The sequence below is a fragment of the Columba livia genome, chromosome 16, assembly GCF_036013475.1.
Source record: "Columba livia isolate bColLiv1 breed racing homer chromosome 16, bColLiv1.pat.W.v2, whole genome shotgun sequence".
NCBI lineage: Eukaryota > Metazoa > Chordata > Aves > Columbiformes > Columbidae > Columba > Columba livia.
Genome location: NC_088617.1, coordinates 8,172,399 through 8,194,749, shown reverse-complemented (window position 1 = coordinate 8,194,749; position 22,351 = coordinate 8,172,399). Strand labels below are relative to the sequence as shown.

Sequence of the window (22,351 nt, the reverse complement as noted above, 5' to 3'; positions counted from 1 at the left end):
TGATGCAGGAGCTGACGGTGCGCAGCGGGGAAAGCCCGTCTTGCTTCAATGGGTGCGGGAAAAGTCGTCAAAATTGCCAAAGTCATTGAGATTTTCCATTTGCAAGTCATCTTTAGTGATGCTTCAAACCGGTATTTTTACCGCATTGTAACTGGAATTCGTTAAAACTGACCCTCTGGTCTGCTTTCTTTTTTTTTTTTTCCCTTTTATCAAAACCTTACCTTTCTATGGGAAATTAAAAAGCAGCAGAGAAAAAGCAGAAACTAAGAAAAGCTAGTAAAGTGTCGTGGCAAAGTGATGCCTACAACAAGTAGAAAGTATGTTAATGGAGAAATGGTCCTTGTTTCAAGAGGGTAGTAACTGAAGTTAGAGGAGGAAGTTGCAGGCAGCGTGCTGAGCTGCAATCAGGGCACTTTCATCGCCTGACCTATATACTTCTACTAACCTATTTGTTCAGATAACACGAATCAAAAGCATTGTTATAATAAAAACGTGTTTTTCTGTTCTGAGAGCTCAAAAGGCACAAGCGGGCATTAATCACCTGAGTTTGTCGTGTCAACATTTTGTTACCATTTTATAGGTTGGTTGGTTTTACCAGGCAACACGCTACAAACGTGAAGTTATCCCAGTCTGGCATCTCCTTTTTTTTGATTTCTGGGCTCCTACTTTCTGTAGTGTCACTTGGTTGTAAAAACACACATTAAAGTAGTTTTTGAGGGGGAGTGAACACAAAGGAGATCTTTGGAGATGTAAACGTGAGAAAAAGAACGGAAAAATATGACACAGTGGGGAGAAAGGGTTAGTCAAATAATGAAAAGGAAAAAAAAAAATGTGGCTATTTATATGCAAAGAGGTCTAGCCTGCAGGCTACCAAAAACGATGAGAAACTCAAACAGCAGCGCTGTGCGCTGGGGAGGGACAGACCACAACCACCTGCGGCCGAAACCTGCTGGCATGTGACAAGCATGTCCGGGTGCAACAGCTTTGCCAGATGCCCCGTGAAAGAGCCACCCCCCCGATATTGCCTCGATTCACCCTGCACATGTGGGTCCAACCCACAAAGTGACAGTGGCAAAACCGTGAAGTGCAGCCCTGGGGTGACAAGTGAGACGGGAAGCAGCGATTCCTGCAAGGGTTGGATTTTCTTGGCCAGCAAAACCAGGAACTACCTGAGCGAGACTTACTAGAAATCTGTACAGAGATGAGAGATTTATGGGCATGGGGGAAGGTGGGATCAGCCACTAACAAAAGAAATGTCCACAGGCTTAGAGAGATCAGCATCCAGCTGCTCCATGCCTCATGATTTCAGACTTCAAACTCCTTGAGGCAGCTTTAATCTTTGTGTGTGTGTGTCTTTACAGCATAGAGCATCCTGGGGAGGATCCTGCTCTCTGATTTGGGGCTTTACACCCTGGAGTAGCACAGAAAGTGAATTATGGCTTTGCTTTACACTGCTTATTTCACTCAGTCCACCCCAAAAATAGCATTGCTGAACAGTTGGTTTGGTTTCTTTCCTTTCTTAGTGTTGCAAGCTCAGAAACCTGCTTTTGCCTACTGGTTTGGTCACAACCCACAGGTGAAGGTGCTTTTATCCCAAATATGCTGCTTTACCATCTGGGTTTCTTGTCTTTCTCACCTAGTTCTTTGAGCTGCTGCCCATGAGTTGATTATTCAAAGCATGGGACATTCATGTCTTGCAGAATCCCATTAACGCAACAGTGAATGGTAGAAAAGCTTTTCAAGACTCTGCAACCACTTAGCAGAGCTGACAGCCTGTTGCTGATGGGTTAGTGAGATGCTGAGTATGATTTCAAGGGAAAGGTTCCCCCTCTGGATTTTACGAAGGTTGCCATGTAAAAGCAATGTGTTGGAGCTGTTAATCACGCGCAGGGTGTTTTGGATGAGGGCTGCCCAGAAATGCATTGGTGTTCTTGTCTTGATTTCAATGGCCTCCCTAAAATGTGCTGTGCCTTCTTACTACATTTAAAAACCACATTATCTGCAGGGCAGCAGGATTTGGGAGCAGCAGTAGCCCAGACCACGCCACGAGCAGGATCAGGGGCTCTGCCCGTTGGGTCCATGGCAACTCGGCTCTGCCCATGCCTGGTTTTCAGCAGGTCCCCAGCTGTCCCAGCCCTCTCTGGCTGTGGCATCTCTAGATGTAAGAGCTGCTCCTATCCTGGAGCCACTCTTCCTTTTCAAAACTGATTCATTGCTAGACCTCCCCATGATATAATTAGTTTTGTTCCATCTTGACCTTGAGCAACCTCCCAGTGTGCAAGTGGTGATGCTGAACTGGGGGATGTGGGAACAAAGAGTTTCTGCGGACGCTCTCTGGGAAAACGCTCCGAGAGAGGTCAAGGATTTCGTCTGGTGTATGAGTCTTAGACAAAAGTATCCATCCTGCTTCAGTAGCTGTGATGAGTGATTGTAGACGAGTACTCAGAGCGACTCGCTAACTTTAATAGGTTTTGCTTCAAGACCTCTCATTAGTACAGCAGAGAGCATGAGATGGGGCAGTGAAGTGTTTAATATTAACAGAGTAACATTATTCTAACCTTAAATCTCTCTTCAGGCAGGAGTACCCATAAATCTGCAGTACTACCGTGTTGTTGCAGTCAAAAGTAGTGTCATTCCACTTCTAGATTGTAAATGAGTTTTATGAGCGATAGAAATACGTTACTGTCGGGAAACACTTGGTTTATTCTTGTTCACATTGTCCAGTGAAGTGCTGACCTCTTACAGCAGTTTTTGGAATTCCTGGAGCAGGGGAGACACTAGTCCCATTTCTCCTCTTGTGCTATTCCCCTGACATGTGTGCAGTTACACTAACACTGAACTTGATCGCTAATGTTAGTGGGTAAAGTATATTACTGTATGGCATCAATAATCTTCAGTCATTTGAATTCTTGGAGCTTGTCTTTGTTTCTTCAAGAAAGAAAATGAAATACTAACAAGCTTTGTTTAAACATCATCCAGTGGTTCAAAGGAGTTAGAGTGTCATTTCCATGTTGAGGAAGCAAGGTCAAACACTTTTTAACACCTTTTTTTTTTTCCCAAAAGAAAATACTTTGACTTCACAATGTTCTGAAAAAAAATCCAAGAAAAAGTACTTTTTGGCATTTTTATAGCTATGGTTTCATATTTATGAATTCAAGTGTTTGGGTGTACTATGAGTTAGGAGCTTATTTTTCTATATGGCATAAAGTGATAAAAAAATACTTTTAGATTCTAGAGTTCTGATAAATAGTACCAGCCCATGACAGAGAACTGTAAAATCCCTAAAACATCTGAAGGACACCATCTCTGTTGGATTTTCTCTTCCCTCGTAGCCTCTCCTTGGAAAATCGCATCAATCTTTCTAGCTTAACGTACTCCAGATAAATCAGATTTGAAAATTCAGTTCAAGATTTCTTTTTCTTTAAACACGCCGTAGGAAACAAGCTCAGCCCATGTTGGAGGCTGCTCTACCTTGACTTGGCTGGAAGGGTTTTCTAATGCTTGTCCCTGTGATCGATCTGATCCTGCACCGCTTGCAGCATCACCGAGGACAGGGCAGGTGCCATACAGCTTTATGTTAGCATAAGATTGCCCCCAAAAAAGGGTTTCCTTGTAGTGCTTTCAAAGCAGCTTTTACAGTCATCTTTGTATTGCAGGAGTGGATTCAGTCTCACGGAGGATTAGACCCGAATGTGGGTCTTGGTTACAGCAGCATCAGCCTTTTCTTGGAGTCCCCCTATAAGTCTGGTCAAACCTTGAGAAGAGTATTTTAAGATGCTGTAGAACCTGAATTAAAAGGAGTGAAAAGTAGTTATCCAGCCTGTGGTACACTGATTATCTGTGTCCAATATTCTTGTTTTAAAATAATTTAAAACATTACTTATTTTTTTCAAGAAGCAGTAAACAAAAAGCAAAACAAAACCAACCAAACAAACAAAAAACCCAACAAAAACCAAACCCTTCCTTGCCTACCACCACAAACCAGCCAATTTTTATTCCCTTGAGATATCATTTCTTGGGGAACACTGGTCAAAACCAGTCCTCAGTGACCTCGTTCAAGCTGATAGCCAAAACCGAGGTTATCGCACTGGATACATTTCTTGGAGTGCCTTGGCAGGGGCTGTAGGATGCAAATAGATTCTTAGCAAGGAAAATTTAGAAGTTTCTGAGCCAGAAATGAAAACTTGCATAGAAGCAGGATTTCCTTGAAGGCCATTTTCAGATTTCTAAGTAAATCTATGTTTAAGGCTGTGATTCCTCTCGCGTGAGGAAAAGGAGGGTACAAAGTAGAAGCTGTTTCCATGTTGTGCATGGACAGCAAAACCCCTCTGAATTCCAGCAGATGTTTTGGGTTGACTATGGGAACATTATATGCCTGTTTATTCCTTTATCTCAGGAAGAAGCACCATTTGGCAGCAATTTGCTCTCTGGCAGTAACAATGAATTACTGACCTGATTGAGCCTTGTCGGATGAAGGACGTGCCAGCCTGCAAGAGGAATGGCTTGCAAAGGGCCTCTGCTCACCTGTGTGCACACCTTTCTCGATACATTAGTATGTGTATTGTTTCAAGTGTGTATGAGATTGCTGTTTCATGCTGAGCTGGGTTTCTTCCAGAGACCTGGTAGTGCAGAACAGTATTGCTCAGCATTTTGCCACCAGCATCTCTCAGAGGGATCAGGGGAGTCTCATCTCTGCTCATCAGCAGAGATTTTTATTTACTTAGATGCAGCTGGGGTTTGCCTGCCAGTTTGCCAACTGTTGTGGCCATCCTTGAGATTTTCACTGCTTTCTACTTTAGTGTAGCCACTGTAGGAACTTGCAGCATGAAGACTCACCATTGAAACAGACCCAAGGTTCCTAAGGAAGGTGTCATTTCAGGTTGACTTCTTCTGCCCATCATCCTCAGTGGCTGTGGTCAGCAGCCCTGCGTGCTGCCAAAGTCCTGTCTCATGCTCTGTCACACTCCGCTTTGCATTTGGGGTCCCACCCTTCATCTCATAGCTGTTGTAACTGTAGTTTGTGGTTATGGTGCTAGTTTGGGGATTTTTAGTCTGAGAATGAAGAGAAGTCATCCCTTTGAAAGTGGTCATCATTTCCTCTCCATTGCACAATAGGGATGTGCCCTCTTCCAATAAATCCCAAAATATACCACAGTGTGTCAAGATCTAGGGTGTTGCATGGTCAAATGCAAATTAGTTGCAAGCTGATGTTGTGTTTAGTCCAAGTGGGTGAAATAGGATGAAGTATGATGCTTTGGTTTAGCTCATCTTTGGAAGGTGGACAGAAAGTGCTTGGTGCCTGGAAACTTAGATGCTGCAACTAATACAATTAAATTAACTAGTGTCCCCTGAAAATACAACAATTTCAGAACGAACATGAGGCCTTGATACTTATTTTTAAAATGTTCTTTAAGCTTCAATGGTTGTTGCTGCTGCCCTTATCTATAGTCATGCAGAACAGAGCTATAGCTAAATGGGAAGTTAAATGTATTAACGAGGTGTTAATGGTGGAAGTTCATGCACTGATCTTGTCCAAACTCCCTTGGCTGCATCAGATTTGTGCTGAAGGGGTTAATTTTGCACCACCTGGCTTTGTGCTAGATCAAATATTGTTTGCATTGTGGTAGCCAACATAAGGCCAGAATAAGCTCAGTGTAATATGCTTGGCTAATCCAACAGAAATATGATTATGTGCCTGTTCCTGCTGCAGATCATATCTGCAGTAATGGGTGATTTAGTGATTGTGGAGACACAGCTTGAGGGCTGTAGATAACCTGGATGTAATGATACCCTTGCAGCAGGGCAAGAGAATGTCTAACACTGATTAGGTACTCAACTTTAAACAAATAATTAAAAGGGATAAATCCCACTCTTAATGCAAAATTACTTCCTAGGGAGTCACCTGAGATATAGAAATCAGGATTATTTAACTTTGTATTTTGCATGCCGGAGTGACTTCCTACGTACTAATCTGAGGTTAACCAACAAAACCCTGAACAGCTGGAGTTCTTCTGTATTCTGCAAAATGTCCCATTTCAAGCAATGAGTCCATTTAAGTGCTGTCTGGGAGGCTGTGCTGTTCCCATGCTTGGCAGGAATCTCAAGACTAATACCTAAGAGGATTAGCGAGCATCACTGAACGTTAAACAAGATCCAGACTAAGCGGTGTGCACCAGTGAGTTTGTGCTCTGGGGGCTCTTTGGGGAAGCTATTACTTGCTAATCTGGGTTTGTGTAGGAAATATTCTTCCTTCAGCTGAATCCTTCCTGTAGTTTGTTTCTCCCATGCTTCCACTTGACGTGTTTCCACTCTCCACACATCTCATGGACTCTTACGCTCACTGAGGATGGCAAATGTTGCAGAGGATATTGATGATCAGCAAGTTTCTTTCTTCCATTATGCATTTAGCTCTTTTCTTGTACTCTTTTCAGGTCTGTGGTGTTTGATTTAAGAGGAATGGTTGGGCATCAAACCCACCAACATAGGGTTGAACTGGAGAACTTGTCATAGAAAGCTCAAGCTAAAGACTGCTGGTAGAGCAATACAACCCTGTGCTACACCATTTTCCCCAGAAAGTCAACTTCTTTTAGAAAATAGGGGTTGGAAATCAATCTTTTTCTCAGAAAAAAAAAAAAAAAATTGAAATATTGGGTAATTTGGATATTGAGATCCAACTCTGCCCACAGCATGTGAAAAAGAGACAGCGTGGGGGCTTTGCCCCATGCCAGATCTCTCCCTTTACAGCATTGCGTAATGACTCAGGATTTCACATAGATTTCTTCCTGTGCTGCAGCAGAAATTGGGGATTTAAGAGTTCTATTTGATCTCCAAATGTTGGTCTATTTGGACCATTTGAAAGGAATGAGGCATTAAGACCCCGCGAAGGAACGATGCCCACTCCTGACAGCTCCTCGCTCACAGTCGGCAGTAGTGCAGGTCCAGCGGGTGCTCTCAGGGGAAAAACAAGTGGGGAAATGTGCAAATTTCTCTGGGTTTTTTGAATGGGTGACTGTAGAATAGGGGAGGCTGTGGCCCGAGTTAGGGTATAAATAGTTCTGGCTCCAAGCACAATTGTGTTTCTGCTTTTTCTCTTATAATTGAGCCAAAAATAGATTCCCCTGCAAAAGAGTGCAGCCGGGTGTAATACATGAATTGATCATTCAGTGGGGAAAAAAGAAAAAGGAAAAAGCCAGATGAAGGAGGTATCTGGATGAAAAGGCTGTCACCCAGCAGCGATGTAAGAGGAGCCAGTGGAAAGGCTTTTGGAGGCTTTGCTACTCCAGCAATGACTGTTGCCCTCTGTTTATGGGGAGGATGCAGTAATTCTGTATTATATTAACCACTACCTACTACAGAAAGGCCTCATATTATTTGTGCCAAATCCTTCTTGTGGAATGGCTTTCACAAAGTTCCATGGTATCATTTCCTCTGGTTTGATCTTTTGGTTTTTACCTTCATACTACTGAAACTGGGAGGATGAAGAAGAGTAAGTTCCTGTAAACCATGGTAGATATCAGCATTATTCTGTTATATTTATCCTGTAGTTGACAACCTTGCATTGTGTAATGTAGGATGTTGCATTTTTTGCATTTTTATTGCTTCTATCTTTAGAAGCAGCAAAGAATTGCATGTCACATTCTTCATTCATCATCATAGAGGATTTGCCTGAATCTGCGTGGAAACAAAGAAGGGATATCTAAAGGAACTAACTGGTAATCATTGGGAAAGGTTACTAATGGCAGACGCAGAAACATTATCCTGAAAATTAAACATCCTTAAATGGTTTGTAAGGAACCAAATGATGCAAAATAACACTGTGCTGTGGACAGGGCTAGATGCTGGGGAAATGCTGGGGGTTTATCTGCATTGGAAGAGCTCCAGAGACACCCAGTTCCATGGGCAGTAACGGTAGCTGGAGAGCACAGGACGGTGCCAGCGTGAAAACCTTCTTGTCATTGATCAGACTTGTGGGGAGAAAAAAGATATTAAAGTAAGAGTGACATTAAGGAGAGGAATTAGGTATCAGAGCATAAAAGAACGTTTTGTCTGGCTAAGCTTTGCTATGGCAGAATATAGCGACTTGGTTAAATCTGCTTTGTGCATTGGCACTGCGAGTTTTTAAAGATGGTCTGAGGCAGCTGCAGCCAATTGTATTTGCACAGATAAGCTGGAACAAATAAGTAAGCTCAGAAAATCTGGCTAGATTTATCTTCAAAGCATTTTCAAGCAGCTAATTGAAAATTATCCAAGCCACCTTCCTGGTTTCTTGCATATTATTGCATTAATTTGCCAGTGAGTGGAAAGTACTTGGAAAATATACAAAGGATTTTTGAGTGCTAAGCTTTACTATTTGGAATTTATTTAATTATAAATATATCCTTTCTCATGTGATAATTTAAAGCCAGCTTCTGCTGCTGTCATCCATGCTTCAGAGTCTGGCAGGACTAATTATGGAAAACCAGGTCTCTGACAGGAGGGATGGGTCAAGGTGTTCCTGGTATCCAACAGTGTTGGGTATGTGGTCAGCTTGCTGATCTTTAGCTGTGTTTCTCTTTCCTGAAATGTTTCCGTGTCTGCAGGATGATGCTGTTGCTGCAGGAATTGCCTGTGAAAGGCTCCAGGCTGGTCCTGATGCTGCTCCCAGCAACAGCAGCATCCTTCATATTGCTGAAGCAAAGGGATGTTTTTTTAAAAACGTGCTAAAAAACCCAAGGTTCGCACTTAGTGTGAGCTGAGGAAAGTTCGTCAGCTGCCAGGAAAACAATTCAATGTTGTATGTGAGCAACTTGATCACCCTGTGCTTTGTTTTATCTCCCTTCCCTGAGGACAAGCCCCGTTCACAGGACCAGGACCTAGATTTATCTCACTTCTGGGAGGCTTTCCCATTCCAAAAGCAGCGAGTGGATTACACTCGATCCATATGGTGTTTATCAGCTACAACAGAAGTAATACTGATAATCCTCTGAAGCCAAATTATCTGAGAAAAATTCAGTATGTGTTACCAAGAGAAATTAAATGTACAAACCCAGATGGATTTGTCCCTTTCTGGAGTAACACGGACTTAATACCGGGATATTTCCCCAAAGTCAAAGTATCTCTTTGCTAAGGTCAGGCTCACTCACACTTTGGGCAGAATAACATAGAACACCCAGTGCAGCTACAGATCATCACCTGGGGCTGCTCCTCCCTGGTTTACAATACATTTTCTGATCATTCTTTAGTCCCTCAATTCTTCTCCTTAGTAAATATCTCCATGTATGCCATAGGATTGAAAAAATGATTAAGCCTGCTCATAAACTGTAAGCTGTGTTCAGCTATAGAAAGCAGAAGTTATGAATAGATGCTTTTTGCCACAATAATACCCTGTAAAAGTCAAAAACCATAGAATGAAAGGGAAGATTAACTATTATTGGGCATGCTTCAACAAATGGGATTATTTTGCATGTCAGTTACGAGTTAATTTGAAACATTAATCTAATCACAGTCCTCAGCAGAGACACAAAATGTTTTTAATTGGTCCTGTGACTTTTTAAATGATCACCTGATGAAAAGCTTGTAAGTTTTATTATTGCTTTAATGCTAAATATAAGCCGGGGGAAGTCTTTACAAATTCCATGACGAAATACAAATCATATGCCTTCATTGCCTTGCTACTTTTGTTGTGTTGATTTGGTAACGTTGGCAGTCTGGAACCAGCTGTACAGAGGGAAAAATAGATGAGTTAAAATCTTGCAGCAAAATGAGTAAATCTATAGCAGGGAGATAATAGCATTGGGCCTGATTCAATGTAAACAAGAAATCATCAGCTGAGTCATTAAAAACAGATGAATGGGAAGCAATAAATGAATAAGATGAATAAGAATAATTAGGAAGTGCATGAAGTTGGTTGGATTTTTTTTCATTTAAGATTATATTTTGTCGTCTAAAGTGGCATATGGCTCCTCTGAAAGCTAATATTCCCAGTGAATGTGTCACTGCTGGTTTAGAAACACTTTGAGAGATGAAAAGCAGCTTGATGGACAGAACCTGTTCCTGCCCAGAGCTCCTGGGTACGAGTCGTTAGCCCTGGTCCATCGGGACATGGCAAGGACGTAAGATTTGGGAGCAGAGAAGGGAAACATCTGCCACTTGGAGGAAAGCCTGGTTGCTTTCTTGGCAATGTTTCATCCCGTGTTTACTCCTAGGAATAAGAGTAGTACTAAGGGTAAGATTAAGGGTGACCACAATCAAAGGGGAGGATGATGCGATCACCTGGGTCTGGTGGCCCAGACTCCTGGTTCTTCAAGGAAAAGAAAACTTGAATGAAGAGCTGTAATCTCTTCCTTGACTTGTGCAATATTAAAGTATCAATATATATTAATGAAATATCAGAGGAGATAACACAGTGCCAGTGAAGAGGCAGTAGGAGTGTTTCCTCCAGGGTGAAACTGCACCAGTTGGGGACTTCTTGGCTCCTGGTCGCATCAGCTAATTAACAGCGATGGGCTTTTTTTTATCTACTGAAATCAGTGATAACAGAGTCAGTCACCAGCCAAGCAACCTTGTTTCCAAGTGGTCAAATATAAGATCAGACTTATGTTTGATATGGGGAGTGTGCAGCTGGCTGCTGTGCAGGAGGCATGTTTGATTTACACTGGGGTAACATGACTAGTTCTATGCCTTAGAGCCTGATCCAGTACCTAATAATCACATCTGACTTTAATAGAGTGCTAAGGCACTCTTATTTATTGTTTTCTATATTGCATCCAAAGATGAGGCAATAGATTTAGCGCTGTGAGAGTCATAAGGATGCTGGAGGGATGAAAAAGTGAAAAAATATAGTCTTGCATCCTAAGCATTATCTTTTTGTGCCAGCGTACTACAACAGCCTGTCTCTGCAGCAAAAATTCAGTGCCTGCAGTTAGTTCTTGCATTTACATGTTACACATCAAAGTCATCCTGCTCTATACTCAGCCAGCAAAAGTACAAGTTACCTGGAGCATAGACTGTACAGCATAGACTGTAAAAGTTGTGCCCTCCTAGCTGCCAAGCTCACCCTGCCCTTGTGCAATCATCAAATTCCTACTAAAATCTGGACCCTGAAATATTCTGTGCAATCTGCTCCCCAGACAGGGTAATGAAGATAGAATTATTTGTCAATGAATGGTGAATCTCATTTGTTTAAATTGCCTGGAGGACCAGACCTGTTGTAGCGCTGCTGACCTGATCTTTAAAGCAGCAAGTGGTTTATTCTGGGCTGGGAGCAGGACCTGCATGCTGCTTTAAGCATTATGTTCTGCCAAGTCCTCCTGCCCTGGTGCCTGCAAGAACCGCTGATACAGGGAAGCACATCAGTGCACACCATTATCTACCAAGCAAATGTCAGTAAGTTTTCCCAGCAACACACGGATGAGTTTTCATTTATTCACCAAAGGCAGCAATATTCCCAGGTTACAGTGGTCTGAACAAGATTCATTTTATTGGGGAAACAAGTGCTTGTTTTTCCTGTTCCCTATTGATGAGGCCGGTTGACGTTTCCAGAGGAACATTTTTCAGGAACCTCTTGAACAGATATTGGCAAAAATATTGGGAAACACAGGATGCTTTGAAGATGCTCTCTAATAAAACGGTTCTTGGCTAGCATCTGTTGCATATATAAGTCCAGCATTCAAGGGAGAACCTTGTTGTTTTCATATTTATATTTCAGCCAAGGCATTTAAGAAAAAATGCTCTTGGTTGCTGGCGTGATCAGGTGCTGGGATGCGCAGGAACCATTTGAAAGAAGGCACGTTGGCATTAGTAATCAGGTTAGAGTCAGCTGCCTCTGCCCTGCAGCTCACTCTGAAATGACATGTAGTCTAATTAGTTATAGAAAGGCTTTTACTGAATAGCTGTAAACAGATCCGAGGGCTTGGAATAAAACCAATCTGACTGTGGAAACTTTCCGGGATAATTATAAACTGTTATTGGCAGACTGTGAAAAAGAGACCAAAGGACTTTTAACAGTGGGAAACTTGTAGCTGTGTGTGCTGTTCCCTGCAGGGGAAGGAGGGGACAAAGGTTGTGAGGGTCCAGCATCTAGCCAGGGGCTCTTAGAGGAGGGATAAGGGGCTTCAGCTGGTACAGATACTGCCTTTAGACTTGACTTTTTTTTTTTTAATGGTCTTGAATGTTTTGTTCTTTTCTGTGATGTTAATGGTGCCCCAATACCTGGGGTACCAAGACCCCCCATGGCGGAGGGCACACATCCAGCAGAACTGTGTAGTGAAATGCTAATAACTTGTTAAAACAAAACAAAACAAAACAAAAAAAAAAAAAAAAAAAGAAAGAAAGGTCTGATATAAAGGCATGTGTAAAAATTCTCTCTTCACAGATCAGACAGAATGGTTCTGGCTCAGACCTTCTCGCCATCACGCTGCTGATGTAAACGCCCAAAATTACATCTCCCAGGCAGGCAGGTCCTCGCTACCCCACGAAGCCACCTCAGCCACCAACACCACCTCAACCTGCCACTTGACTCTTGTGTTCCCCTTCATGGCAATGCCCCAGAATTCAACTGGAGAAAATGGCTTTTGTTTTGCTCAGACACTTGACTTCTCCCGCCCTTCTCCTCCTCCCGATGATGCCGGACAGACCTGCGGCACCCCCTTGAGCAATGGTACCGCATCCTCCAGTGTCCCCAGCCCCTCTGACTCGTGTGCCAAACCCCTCTGCTCCACCACCCCGGGAGAGGAGGAGCCCCAGTTCAGCGAAGGGATTAAATACGTGTCGGCCGAAGGGGAGGAACTGGCATGTGGCTGGGGGGGATTCACCCCTGGGTGCTTACAGCTCTTCAACACCTCTAAGGGCGTCTTGTTCTTCCTCTGCGTGGCCTCCTTCCTGCAAGGCATGACAGTGAACGGCTTCATCAACACAGTCATCACCTCCATCGAGCGACGCTTCGACCTCCGCAGCTACCAGAGCGGGCTGATCGCCAGCTCCTACGACATCGCCGCCTGTGTCTGCTTGACTTTTGTCAGCTATTTTGGGGGGAACGGCCACAAACCGCGCTGGCTGGGTTGGGGTGTACTAGTCATGGGCTTGGGCTCCCTGCTCTTTGCCTTGCCCCACTTCACCACGGGCCCGTACGAGGCGCGTTCGGCGGCGGAGGTGGGGGTGTGCGGAGGGAACCAGAGCCTGCCCTGCGCCCAGGCTGCCTCTAGCCTCTCCAGCTACAGGTTTGTCTTCATGCTGGGGCAGTTCCTGCACGGGATGGGAGCCACGCCGCTCTACACGCTCGGCGTCACTTATTTAGATGAAAACGTCAAGACTAACTACTCCCCTGTGTACATTGGTGAGTTGAGCCGGGGAGGGGGGGCAGCTGGGCGATGGGAGGGAGAGCCGGTCCAGCTGCCTTGGCACTGAATGGCCCCCAGTGAGCAGTTTCACAAAGAAGTCCTCCCAGTCTTTTGTTCCCGATGATGGGCGAGGTGGTAATCAGAGGGAAGTGGCAGCTGCTGGGTTGATTTTGATTATTTACAGACAGGAACTGTAAGTGCAGCTGGGTATTTTCACTCCTGCAGTGCACACCCTGCAGATCAGAAGGTGCCTCCTGTTCCCGGCACGGGGCTGGCTGGGGAGAGCCCTCCGGCATGCCCCATGCATGCATGGCATTGGCATCTCTGGCAAACAAGCATATGGCCATAACCCATCCATGCAAGGGGACATCACCCCTTTAGTGCCACAGCACAGCAGGGAACATCTCTGGGCTGCTCAGATGCTGCTGGTGCAAAGCACAGCCAAGAGAAGAGGTTCATTTCACTCCTCTGCTCTGTATTGCTGATCACACAGCAATTGCCAAATGCTTACAGTCCTGTTGGGTGAAATTGCTGAAAGTGCTGACCCTGTAGCAATTTCAAAATTTAGCAGTCTGCCCATACTGTTGAATCAGAAGGCTGTGCAGGGAGAGAAAAAGATCACAAGGAGATTATCAGTAAGTTGATGATCTCTGCACAGCAGTGAACCAAAATAAGCGCTTGTGATGCCGCGTTTAGTGTAGACATTGCATGTTGTCAGTGGGGAGACAACTCTGCCGCTCATCACACCAGCAGTGGGCTCAGCTACATCCCTGCTAAAGCATAAAACAGTAACTACCTAAATATGGTTTTCCACTGAATCAATTTTACCTGCCCCGTGCTATAAAAATTCCCAGGCTGGATGAAAATGTTTCCCTCATTAAAACTGTCAGGCTTTGTTTCTCAGTGGCTTAGGGCAAGGGGTGCGAGGCGGCAGGAGGTTGAGCATCCCAAATCCAGGAGGGAATCAGGCTGCGGTGGGGCGGGGGATGCTGAGTACCAGTGATGCTCCGCAGCATCCCTGGCTGAAATCCTGCTGTTTGTCTAACACCGCTTGTTTTCCCTTTCAGCTGTTTTCTACACTGCTGCAATCCTTGGGCCTGCAGCGGGTTATCTGGTAGGAGGAATGTTTCTAAATATTTATACTGAAATTGGCAGAGAGTAAGTCGTTAAAAAAATAATCTTGTTCCTTTTCCTTTATGCTATATGTTTCCTTTGGGGTAAAATACCAATAATAACAATCTGGAGAAATGACCTGGTGGCTGGGTGGAAACATGCCCGTGGAGTTCAGCCGTGTTTCTGCAGGGGTGCAGAGGCTGGAAGGGTGGTTTGCATTAGTGCTGCTGCTGGAAGAAAATTGCTGACAAACCTGTCAGCTTAAATCCTTCCTCACGCTGCACTGCCTGCGCTAACGAGGCTGCGAGCAGCAGGTGAATTTTCTGAGTGACTTCCCTCATGAGGCAACGCTGCCAGCAGTGCTGCTCGTCCTGCTGGTAATCCAGCCGGGATGCTTTAGTCCTTCCTTGCTTCTGTGTATTTGTGATTTATTCTTATCTCCTTACAGGCTCTTTGGCAGATAAATGGGTTAGGAAGGGGGAGTGAGTTTCCAGGGGGTGGAATGAATTGTTTCTACCAGTTTTCTTGCAAAGGGTGGCTCTGAGGTAGAATAAGGATCATAGCAAGCCCCAAAGCACAAATGAAATGGGGAGAGGTGAACGTGCTAGCCAGAGATTAGAGGAGAATTAAAGGATGTAGTTTCTGGGGCTTGTCAAGTGTTACGCTCTCTGATAAGGCAGGCAGTGCTCTGGTGTGGCAGGAGGGATGATGGACATGGCATCCCCAGCAGATCACCATGGGAGAGACCAGAGCTCTGTTTCCTTCGCTGATGTCCCACTGTGCCCCCCAGCCCCTGCCAGCTTCAGCAAAAGACATGCTGAGCTGTCCCGCTCCGCTCCAAACCGCCACCTCTTTCCCTGTGTCCTTTCGGCTTCATTTCTTACAGGATTGACATCACCCCGGAGAACACGCTGTGGGTGGGGGCATGGTGGATCGGCTTCCTGGGGGCTGGAGCTGCCTCCCTCCTCATCTCCATCCCCATCCTGGGGTACCCCCAGCGCCTCCCAGGTACATGGCCCAAGAGAATTTGAGCTGCTTTGGGGTTTGCATCCTTGTGCACGCCTGTAGCTGGAGACACAGGGCAGAGGAAGAGCTTCCAGTGTTTAAATTTTAATTCCTACATGGATTTCACACCTGTGGCTTTCCATCTGCCTGTTTCCCTGCTCCTCCCTTGCAGGCGTTGGCAGAGGGAGAATGTCACGTTGTATTTTCCCCCTGCAAATCCACCGTTTCGGTTGCATCTGCATCCTGTGTCTCACATGCTCCTTGTTCCCATGTGCCTTTCGTTTTCAGGATCCCAGCGATATATTGTTATGAGGGTGTCAGAGGCCCATCAGCTAAAGGATGGGAGCCATAAGAAAGCATCAGATCCGGACTTTGGGAAAACAGTTAAAGATCTGCCTCGGTGAGAAATCCACCCAATTCATGGGGTTGAGGGAGCCAGCCTTGAGGTGATAGATGCTCAGGCGTTGTGGTCTCATTCCCTCTCCTCAGCAGCATCATTCCTAACTGTTTGCTTGTCTCTGGCTTCACTTGGCCCAATTGGGTGTTTTCCAACATCCTCTCCTCTCAGTCCCCTTGGGGCTTTTCTTCCTTTCCTCTTAGTTTGTGTTAAGTCCATGTTCTGTCCTTTTATTGAGAAAAGAGAGTAAACAAAACCTTGACTCTGATAGCTCTGTTCCAGTTCCAGTTCCAGGGAACAAGATATCCTGCACTGTAGCTTTCAGTTCCTTTTCTCTTTTATTCTACTTTCGCATTTTCCAGCCACCGTTTCTGTGTTACTATTTCTTATCTCTCTTGCAAAGCAGTGACACAGCAATGTGCTTAATCACAGGGCCGCTGCTTGGCTCTGTGTTGTGATTAAAGACACTGGTACTAAAGGAGGTTTGGTTAGGAAATGGTTTAAAGGGATCCTGGGTGGGAACAAGTGAGTGGCCAAAATAAAATGTGGCCCTTTATCCTGGAAACATTTGCTATGGATCTTTGAAATATTTTATGATTTATATTTTGTGTGTGTTGAGTTGTGTTTAAATGGCCTCAAGTTGCACCCGTGGAGGTTTAGATTGGGTATAAGGAAAAATCTCTTCAAGGAAAGGGTTGTTGGGCATTGGAACAGGCTGCCCAGGGAAGCACTGGAGCCACCATCCCTGGAGATGTTTAAAAGACATGTAAATGTGCTACTTGAGGACATGGTGTAGAGGTGAACTTGACAATGATGTTAGTGGTTGGACTCGATGATCTTAAAGGTCCTTTCCAACCTAAATGATTTTATGATTCTAGAATGAGGGCAAGGGGAGAGGTACTGCTTTATTTACAGCTTTATTTAGCTGGTGTGCAAGCCGTGGATGCTGCAGAGATATCTGCCTATCGATTCCTTTCAGAGCTTGCAGTCAATAAGGGGATTTTTCTTTTTTTTTCATTTTTCTTGTGACTCTTCTTAGGGAGGAGTTTGCATCCATGCGAGACGGCAGCCCCATGCAAAGGCAAACACTCAGTATTGTAAACCCTGTGCCACTGCCAGCAGTTACTTCTGAACTTCAGTTGTGGCGTTTGCCATCGTGCTGCAGAGAAGGGCTGAAGCAGGTGCTCAGGATAGGCTTTTCAGCAACAACCGCTCTGTGCTGTGTCAACGTGACATTACACACTGGTCTGAAATTCTTGGAGATTTCTTAGGAAGTTTACCAGGGGTTAAGGTGGTTTTATAAAGAATATTACATTGAATAGATTTCAATACCGTTATTAAATGGCATTCTTGACTGGGTGCCATTTTCCGAGGTCGCGGCTTAATCTCTGCACGGAAATTAAAATCAAACCCTTCACTTAAATAATGATAAGGCTGTGACTAAAACCAACACAAACAGGGTAGCAGAGATGGAGGAAATTCAGTGGTTGATGCTTTTCTTGCTTCTGTGGAACACAGTTCTCACTGTTCCTCAGGAACAGGGGTCTGACAGCAGGTACGGATACAGTCCTCCTCCAGGACCATCTTCTTTCACCCCTTGTTTCTGAACAACAAATACCCGAAGGTGGGCTACTCCTATCAGATAATTCAGATCAGTCCAGACCTTAGTGTGGTTTTTGTTTGGAAGCAAAAGCCTGATGGACTTTGGTGTTCTCTGCTTTTGATTAATAAAAGGGAAGTGCCTTAAAGGGTTGCTATTCTGGAAACTTGCATTAAAGAGGAGATCCCATCTGTGCGTGCGGCTCCTGGGGACACGTGGGCCAGGCTGGAGAGCGAGGCCAGAGGACACTGTTGCTTTTGTTTTAGTAAGGGATTGAGTGCTACACATTTTCTCACAGTACAGACACTAATTCTCAATAAGATAAGCAGAAATACTGATGAAATAAAATACTAGTGTGTGCTGTCAGGTCCTTTCTAAGTGAGCTTAATGAGTTGCTGTATTCACGGTGCTGCCTAAGATCAGGAGCTTACAGGAATGTGGCCAGTACAGCTTAATCCTCTGCCATGAAGAGACTTCTGTCTTAATTCTTGGGTTGAAAAAGCCTGATAAAATAGCATTTTCCATTCTCTTGTTCCATATGATTGGTCTCATGAAATAACTCCTGCTGTCAGTGCAGAGGGATTCAAACAGAAGACATGTAGAGCTGTTCCAGGAGAGGAGGTTTTGTCCTAGTGAGCTACAGGACAGAGTTTGTGGGGATCTCTCACTGGTCTGTCAGGCCCTGATCTTTTATATGAGAAGCCACGGGCAATAATTCACTCATCCCTCTTGGATTAGTTGGCAGGATGGGGCTTCAGTTTGTCCCGTGGCTTTACTACTTTATACAAAGGGAGGCTGGTTTACATTCCTGCAGGACATACGTGCTGCCCCCTGTTCCCTTGGTGGTGTTGACAGTACGTGTCATTTTTATGTGCTGGAAAAGTGCCCGTTCACACGCTCTAGGATTGCACAAATATCTGTCTATTGTTATTGACTCATTAGCTTGTGGCTGGACTCTGTGGCAGGATGACTACGTGAGGACACAGCACCTGTGTGTGTCCATATCAGTAAAGACTTGCAGGGTCAGGCTTTTATAGATGGTGGGATTCTTCTCTTGGCAGTGCTGAGCCTCCTGAAAATCCCTTTGGCTGCAAGAACTGAGGGCAGCCAAGACTGTTCAAGAGTTAAGTGGCTTTTTGGTGTGTTTGAAGCCCTACTGATAGCAGTGAAGAGGTCCCTGTTGACTTTGGTAAGGTTTTATATGCTGTAGCTCCTCACAAGTACATCTTCTGTCTACAAACAGATATTAAATTACATGAGTAAGTTCTTATTCTTAGCACTGAAAAGAGTTCCTCTACATTTTCCTACCTGCAAGTCTAACCTGTTGCCTTTGGCCAACAGGCACAAAACCACACTGGTGCCAGGGGATAACTCCTCTCTTTTCTCTTGAACTGTAAATAGTTGAAGGCACTGTACATTTTCTCCATCAGCCACAAGATCGACAAGTGTTTTCTCACTAAGGTATTAGGTTTTGTGCTTCCAAATAAAGCACAGTCAAAAAGATCATTCCTGGAAAATAGTTTAGTAAATTAAACTAATCCTAACAGCTAGACAATGGTTCATATAAAGCCCACTGTAATCAAGGTGTAAGAATCCGTGGTATTTCTCTCTTTCAGCTTCTTTGTTTTGGTATAATGAAATTCTCCGCTTCCTGTGGGTAAAATTGTGTAAATCTGGTGCTAAGCCTCAGCACATCTCTCACTCCATTTAATACAGTAGTTTTTCTCTGATTTCAAAGCAGTAGGTGGTAAGTGTCTGTGCCTTTCATTTCAGCAAGCATCTCATGGCATCCTTGTCGCTGCCATCGCTGTGGGATGATGGGTTTGTGCCTGTCTCAGCAATGGGATGATCGGTGGGACTGGGTCAGGCCAGGCTTGGGGAAACTCAGGCAGCAGAATTTCAGGCTTGTTACAAAACACTCCCTGCAAAGCAGTGTCAACGCTCTTAGTCCAATATCCGAGATAGCGAAAGATAATTGAGACCATTCCATGTGCCTGAGGGTGTTTCTGTGTCTCAGAGATGGAATTGTTGCTGGATCATCTTTCTGCATATAAATGACACATGGCAATTTTTCAGGCATATCTATGGCTCTCTACTAAATCCCGGTGGGTTGAAAACAAAATGTATTTGCTCAACTTGTACATCAAGCTTAAAGTAAAACTGCTTAAATTGAGAGAGAAAGATTGCTTTATGTTTTCCAGTGAGATATAAGGTGTCTTGGAGGTGTTTCATCCATATAGAAAGGCTTGCTTGGTATTTCCCCTGAGCTGCAAAACATCCACAGTTATCAGAGATTGTTATTCTCACGAGGACATGGTGCCCATGAGTAGCATGTGTGTGCTTGAGGATGTAACACAACATTGTTCCCTGATCTTGGTTGAGACAGAATTCCCAAGATAGCTGCCATCAGGGACTAATAAAACCTTGAAATCATTGAGATTTGGTGAGAAGTAGAGTCCTTTCAGTATCGTGCCATTTAGGAATGAAGCTAGAACAATTCCCAGTAGGAGCAAGAGCCAGATCAAGCTGGCATATGTGAGACATTATATATTAGAGGAAAGTTTGAGGGCAAACTTGTTGATCCCCTCCTGCAATGGAGACCATCTCCACAAAGCACCAGATTTGTGGAGGCTGTGCAGGCTGGCAAGGCTCAATAAGACCAAGTGTTGGAGCTCACTGCTCTTTCAAACCCCAATTACCTCCTTTTGCTTTTTTTCTTTCAAAGAGATGCAGCATGATGGGATGCTGCCTCATCTAACATGTGGTCCTTCTGACTTGAAGATAAAGGACAGACCTACAATCAAAATATGCCACAGTGGTTCAATTCCAGTGTATTTGTCCTTCCCAGATCAGTCCTGTTGCTTCTGAAGAACCCCACCTTCATCTTCCTCTGCTTAGCGGGAGCGACCGAAGCCACCCTCATTGCTGGGATGTCCACGTTCGGACCCAAGTTCCTGGAGTCTCAGTTTAGTTTAAGTGCCTCTGAAGCCGCTACCTTTTTTGGTAAGGAAACCGGGTTTTTTTGCAATGTTTTCCCATTTTGCCTACAAATACAAGAGCACTGTAGCTCATTTAGAAAGGAGACGAAAAAGCTTTGCAGTTCATTTACAGAGTGGTTATTGTTTTCAGCTATTGGGATCATTTCGTATCAGCACATCTGCACCAAGTGCGTTTTCAGAGCTGTGTCTGCTGACATCAAGAAGAAACGTGTCACTTCTGTAGCCATCTGTTACCCTCTAGAGGAAGGCAAAATAATTGTGGTCTATTCCTTTTAGTGCATTACCAGGAAACATTAACTAAACGTCTCTTCTAATGAGGGATGTCTGGAGTGGGGGATGTATTTCGTCAGCATCCCCAAACTGGGAAGATTCTCATTTAATTCCCATATTATAGACTGAAGAAGTGGTGTCCAACAGGCATCAATACTCATGATGTGCTCATTAAAGAGTCTGTTTTAAGATCTCTGGATAGGAAAAGCTTCCTGACCAGGCTCATGCCATGTTACCCAAGGTGTTACAGAGCACCACCTCCTGTAGCAAAGTCCACATGGCAACCAAGGGATTATTCTCATGCAGACATGCTGCAGTGAATGTATTCAGACACGAAAACTCCTTGCTGACATTTCTAAACTTGCTTATGTTTTATTTTTCCTTTTTTTTTTCAGGTTATCTAGTTGTGCCAGCTGGAGGGGGAGGCACATTCCTGGGAGGATTCCTCGTGAATAAATTTAAACTCCGCTGTTCAGGAATCATCAAATTATGTTTACTTTGCACAGTGTCAAGTCTGCTGGCTATATTCATTTTTTTTATTCACTGCCCTAACATGCCGATGGCAGGAGTAACTCAGATGTACGAGGGAAGGTAATAACAATCATCCCATATGTCTTGTGCTGCATGGCCCTGGTCAGAATAGAGGGATAACTCCAAATACACGGTGCTGGTGGTAGTCATGTGTGAATGTGTTGGGGATGGAAGATGATATGCAGTCAGTCTTACAGACAGATACTGAGGCTGAGACTCAGAATATAAATGTCCTAATTTTTGCATCTAGTTGGAGTTTGTGGAAGAGGCTCCCCCATTATGAAGGGAGAGGATATGAGCACTGCCTGAGTGTGAGATGCTCCACTCTTCAGTTGCCTCCACAGGATCCCCCATCTCTATCCAGTGGGATAAATTGGACTGAAAGTGGGAATCTCCTCTCCAAGTGGAGGTGTCTTCCTATGAACTGGTCACTTAAACTCGTTTGGTAGCTGTTGCAAAGAGACAGCTCCAGGGTACGATTCCTGTTCATGGTTAAAATTGGGTGAGATTAAACACTTCCCACATCTGGCTTTATGCTACTTGGGGATCCACCACATGTCCTGCTGTCCCCCCTGCTCATCCTCTTGCTCTACCCATTTCCTTCTGGAAAATTTTGTTCAGTGTCTCTCCACTGACCACTCCCATGTTTTCCTTAGTGCTTTGCCTGGTGGCCACCTCAACCTGACAGCCACCTGCAACACCGACTGTCACTGCCTACAGGAGACCTACAGCCCTGTCTGCGGCAGTGATGACATTATGTATTACTCTCCCTGCCATGCCGGCTGCAAAAGAGTGTCCAAAAACCTCAGGAATGGCAAGAAGGTATGTCTGACAGCACTTTATATTAACGAGATGGTGACACATCTTTGGAATGATTTGGCTGGCTCTGCAAAAGTGTCCACAGGTTTGAACTTTGCTGCAGTGTAAAATCTTGGTGCAGGAGGGATGCTCCCAGGGATGATACCCTGCTTTGCCTCTCAATGTGTCCAGCTGGTTTTGTCTCACTTTGGGTCAAACTGTGTTGAAATCTGTGGTAAATCACCCAAACAGATAAAGGGCTTGGTAGGCACCTAATCACTGTCACAGTGCTTATTTTGGGTGTTCACTGCACACGATGCAA

General features: G+C 44.5%; 1 protein-coding gene across 2 annotated transcripts in view; it reads left to right on the top strand.

Annotated features, from left to right (window-relative positions):
* Positions 1 to 22,351, top strand: part of SLCO4A1 (solute carrier organic anion transporter family member 4A1) — a 47,501-nt gene that overhangs the window by 494 nt on the left and 24,656 nt on the right. For both annotated transcript variants that reach the window (XM_065032380.1, XM_065032381.1), the window contains exons 2-8: positions 12,353 to 13,312; positions 14,384 to 14,474; positions 15,316 to 15,437; positions 15,723 to 15,834; positions 20,280 to 20,434; positions 21,096 to 21,291; positions 21,888 to 22,053. In XM_065032380.1, the coding sequence (XP_064888452.1) occupies positions 12,514 to 13,312; positions 14,384 to 14,474; positions 15,316 to 15,437; positions 15,723 to 15,834; positions 20,280 to 20,434; positions 21,096 to 21,291; positions 21,888 to 22,053 (1,641 nt within the window). In that variant the 5' untranslated portion in view covers positions 12,353 to 12,513. The remainder of the gene's footprint in view (positions 1 to 12,352; positions 13,313 to 14,383; positions 14,475 to 15,315; positions 15,438 to 15,722; positions 15,835 to 20,279; positions 20,435 to 21,095; positions 21,292 to 21,887; positions 22,054 to 22,351) is intronic.